Here is a 4,643-nt window from a genome sequence, read left to right as displayed (position 1 = left end):
ATGGAGGTCCATTGTTTCGACTATGAATTAACCCCCTTGCTGAGATGATTAAACGTGTTTAGAGCATAATTTAAGACTGCAGACCTACCAGTTTTGACAATTTGCAAGTCCTTTGAGTTTCAAATCGAGTCCTCTGAGAATAAAAATCCTATCTAAAATTAATAAACCTGAGAATGAAATGAGAAAAGTTTAGCATCAGAACAAAAAACAAAATGGTGAGTAAAGGAGTGTCAAACTATACCAAAAACCATTCGAAGTCGACCAGTTAAGAGCACAGGAGATTTCAACATTGGAGCTGATGGTTTAAAGACCTTCGTTGCAGTAAATGAAACCCTTATTCTATTAGAAGATTGGTTGATTTATCAACAAAACCATATTACGTGTAAAAAAGTTAATAGTTTCTACAAAATAACACGTTTTGGTACGAAGAAATATTATTTTGCATTTCGAGGTTTTACCACAAAAAATGGGAGCAGCAATGGGAAATCCACTTACTCCCTCCCTCGTGAGCATTTCATGGCAAACAAACAAAACGGTGGATCCTTAGCGTTTCAAGTTTTTAAACCTTGTAATCTTGGAAACATAATCTTATTCTGGCGTTAAATTAATGCATTAAATGCGTACTAGGTATTTAAAAAATATCACTAAAAGTGAGAAGTCAAAATAACGCAGACAATCTTTCTGGGGTTGATTGCTAGAGTTAATCTATTATATTTTAGAGCAATTGATATCTTTAAAGTAGTTTTCATAATTGGGTAATTCGAGTTTTTTATTCTTTTAGTGTCGCATAACATAATTGGATTGTTCAGTCTTGCAATATAATGTTAGCTATGAATAGGTTCCCAAAACAAAATTTTATCGTCATTTTTTGTTCTTAATCGATGACACAAATTGCTTTTATTAATCAATTTAAAATAGCACATTGATTTACTGAAGGCGACAGCCGTACCTGCATCCACCGTAGTTGCTCATCCGCCAGTTCTTGCAAACAAAAGCATCCCCCCTCCCACCACCCTTAATATCGGCACTTCACGTGTGCAAACATCCAAATATGCGAATCGTTCCGTAGAGCCGTGTGAACTTGTTTCGCTCCGGTGCAAATTCCCGGATGCCCGAAGCTCGACGATGCTTTCGTATGTTGGGGTGTATTTTAGCACATCAAAAGTAGGTTCCTTCAGTCACCGTTCAGTCAGTTCGAAGGCCGTCGTCGTCGTTGATGATGATCTGCTCTGCCGTACACACGGATGTTTCCCATTCAATGCCGCACCGGAGCACGGCACTCGAATCGGGAAGCCAGACAGCTGGGAGGGTGATAGTCCCCGATCGGAGGGAACGCAATTTTCACATGATACACACATTTCTTCGCTTCAGTTCGAATTGCTCTCGCATCGATAATGATTTTCATGTTTAATCAAGTGTAAAATCTGCTCAAATTTTCTACGTTGATTGAATCACGTACTTCCTCCTCCAGCCTGGCGGCTAACTGCCCACCGCACTTCGGTCCTGGATGTGCCGCTGTATCAGCGCAGTAGGAACATAGAATAATTATTACTACCTGCCGTGCCTAAAATATCAGACTTAAAGTAGACAGGTTTGTTTAAAGAAACCACTTTCATTGAACCACGGATAGCGCCCCACTCTCGAGCGGTGTAAATGCATCTGCAATTTCACACACGAAAGGACGAAAAAATATCTATCTGTGAGCGTGGAATAGAAACATCCAGCTTATTGAGGATTAAGTATGTTTGTCCAAATTCCACAAAGCTAGCACAGGTGCGCAAAAAAGTAGGTGGAGTGGGAGAACACGGGGAGTACAAATAAACATCAATCAGAATCAGCGATCCGCTCGAAGCCACGATGGAGCCTTTCGGTATCGGATCAGTGCTCAAGGTCGCGAAGAGGGAATACGCGCGAGCGGGACGAAATCCATCTTTCATCATCAAACAATTCTAAAATTAAAAAAAAAAAAAACTCCCTCTGAATGCGCTCCTTTGATGGCCTGAGAAATGGTTTGCCGGCCCCCAAGAGTGCCAGCGCGCCAAAGAGAAACGAAAGAAAAGCGGTAATAAAAAGCTCCCAGCAGTGGTTTTCCTATTATTTTTTTTTCTGTGCGCCATTCTCGCTGGTGTCGTACAAGCGCTAAGTGAGGATAAATAAAGAAGGCAAAAAAAGGAATCAACTCACATTCAATTAAATAATAACAATAATTCAGTACCCGGAGATATCCGATCGCTTCGGGGGAGTTCGCTGTATTGTAGATCAGGACAGCCGTACTGGCCGCCTTCGGTCAGTGAGCACAGATACAGAACATTCTCCAGCTGCGCGGGAAACACTCCGAGTGGTCTTGGAGTTTTTCTTCACCCGAGGGTGTCCCACTGTCGGCTAGTAATGCTAAGCTTATTTTCACGATATGAGCCGGGGATTGGCTGGTGATTGTTTGCAGTCGCATGTCAAGAACGTTCTCGTCTTTGAGGAAATAAATTTTGCATTTTATTTTTCCGCTGTGAGTGCACATGTTCTCAGGCTAGCCGTACACACGAAGATGATTTTTAAGAGCAATTATTACTCTGTCAAATAATTTTTATTTTAAAAACACGTTCGTACAAATCAACAAAATTATTTTCGCGTGTACCCAAGTGCATTTGAACTCAAAACTTGCAATACCGCAGTTTTACGTCACGTCACAGGGGCGGGGTTCCCAGTCACGTTATCTCTAGTCTGCCGGTCGCTGCTTATCATAATATTACCTTCACTTCGAGGGACTAATAAAAATAGCGGCGAAAAATCCACTAGATATCAATAATTATGCAAGCCGCCAACTCTTTTTCCTTTACTTTGAGCCATGAGAAGTTTTACTTCCTGTTCTTAACGATAATTATAAGTCACCACGTTTTAAATTATGTTTTAAACTTATTCTTTATTTGTCACGGTTACGTTTACCGAATAACACTAGCTATTCACAGTTCATTAAAACATTTTAACAGATCAACCAAAGAGCATGCCAAAAGTTAGGAGGCCTCTCACGCGGCAACAACGCGGGCATCAAGGACGTAGCAGGCATGCGACTGGCCGGTCTCATCGACGAGGTCCATCTCAATAGCAACACTGACCAGTGGATAGATGGCCGTAATTGGCATGCTCAGATGGTGAACCAGATCTTCTCCGGCAGTAATTGGACAGCGGGATTGCACGAGCCAGTTGCAGGCAGCTGCACGATCCGCGGGCAGCTCGTAGGGAGCGGTGATTCCGAGTGCGGTTGCTGTCACCTGACTACGCAGCGTGGTGGCATCTTGTACTGCTCGAGTAAAAGGATCATTATATAATACTATTCGAGAATTTAACACAGAATAGAAAAAAACTTACATGCAGTGAAGTCTAAGGCCACTTTGGCATCGTCGCCTCGGGGTAGCAAGCAGGGAACCTCGGGGCAGTTACGGAAGCGAACAATCGGTGGTAGTGGCCGGGCACCGGAGCAAGGTCGAACGGCCACAACATCCCAATCTTCGTAGTCAATATTGTCGGCGTTCTGCAGCAGAACTGCTGGAACGAGAGCCGCTAGCAGAAGAATCTTGAACATTTTGGCGATGCGATGTCGTCGGTGAGAAGGCAAAAACACGATTGATGGGCGAAACCCCGAATTGGGTCATAGTTTTATACCAACCGGACAGCATGGTGGATTCGATAAGCTAGGCTTATCTGGCGCCGTTTCGTATATGGGAACAACACCAGACGATTACTAGTTTAAGATTAGAAAACTTACTGCAGGTGTTGAGGTTCTAAATCAACACTTTTTTTTGAAAGAGGTAGGCTTGGACGTTCGATAAGAGGTGTCTCGTAAAATATTACGTTCGCAAAAGGAAGTTGATAAAAGGTCAGGTGCGAAATTATTTTTTTCAGTTAACCACGCTAGCAGTGCAGCTGCAGCATTACTCATGGAGGGAAACTGTTAGAATGTTAAGTTGCTGAAGTTTTGGAATATTTTTTTAAATGATTCACTCACAATGACAACCAATCACCGCATGTCCCAAAATTTCCAGCTACCGCTGAGCATTTCAGCTGAGCACAAGTAAAGAGAAGTGATCGCTAATTTCAGGGCAGGGGCTCAAAGCTTGCTCTAAGGAGCAAGCTCCCAACGCGACGATGGATTTTTTGAAAAGGCATACTTACTTTATCAGGGATGGAAATGTATTTATAGAATATGTTGAAATTGATGTTATACATATGCTCGGCTCAAAGGCAAAGTCTTCGTTGATCAGTGCAAGAAGTGATGGTTGCATATGATAATAATGGCGCTACTCACCACTGAACATCGAGGACCGTAAAGTAACATTATCTACCACCGAAGATGTCGAAGGAGTGGGTACGAGTACTTCTGCTACTACGGCGGCATCATTCAAATCAGGCATGAATGTGTAAATCATACAATTTCACAAATCATATCCAGACTACGTTGACACTGTAACCAGCTGGTTTATTTTGGAACCAGAAAGCCGTAGAAAACTAACCACACAAAATGAAAACATCTTGGGCGTCGTACACAAATTATGTAACGCTAAAAATCTATATTTCAGACCCCACTCCCCGTCCTATGTAACGATAGGTAACGTTCGATATGAAACCCCCCCCCCTTCCCCCTAAAATTA

At 42.5% G+C, this 4,643-nt stretch overlaps 1 protein-coding gene across 1 annotated transcript; it reads right to left on the bottom strand.

The window, feature by feature from the left end:
* Window positions 1–2,890: 2,890 nt before the first annotated feature.
* LOC129724918 (NPC intracellular cholesterol transporter 2 homolog a-like) lies at window positions 2,891–3,611 on the bottom strand. Its single transcript, XM_055680198.1, has 2 exons — window positions 3,364–3,611; window positions 2,891–3,295 (listed from the first exon to the last, which is right to left on the bottom strand). The coding sequence occupies exons 1-2, from the start codon at window positions 3,575–3,577 to the stop codon at window positions 3,021–3,023; spliced, it is 489 nt and encodes a 162-aa protein (XP_055536173.1). The 5' UTR covers window positions 3,578–3,611; the 3' UTR covers window positions 2,891–3,020.
* Between the last annotated feature and the right edge of the window lie 1,032 nt (window positions 3,612–4,643).

This window comes from Wyeomyia smithii, chromosome 2, assembly GCF_029784165.1.
Source record: "Wyeomyia smithii strain HCP4-BCI-WySm-NY-G18 chromosome 2, ASM2978416v1, whole genome shotgun sequence".
Taxonomy (NCBI): domain Eukaryota; kingdom Metazoa; phylum Arthropoda; class Insecta; order Diptera; family Culicidae; genus Wyeomyia; species Wyeomyia smithii.
The sequence above is the reverse complement of the archived record's forward strand: the minus strand, read 5'-3'. Positions and strand labels throughout refer to the sequence as shown.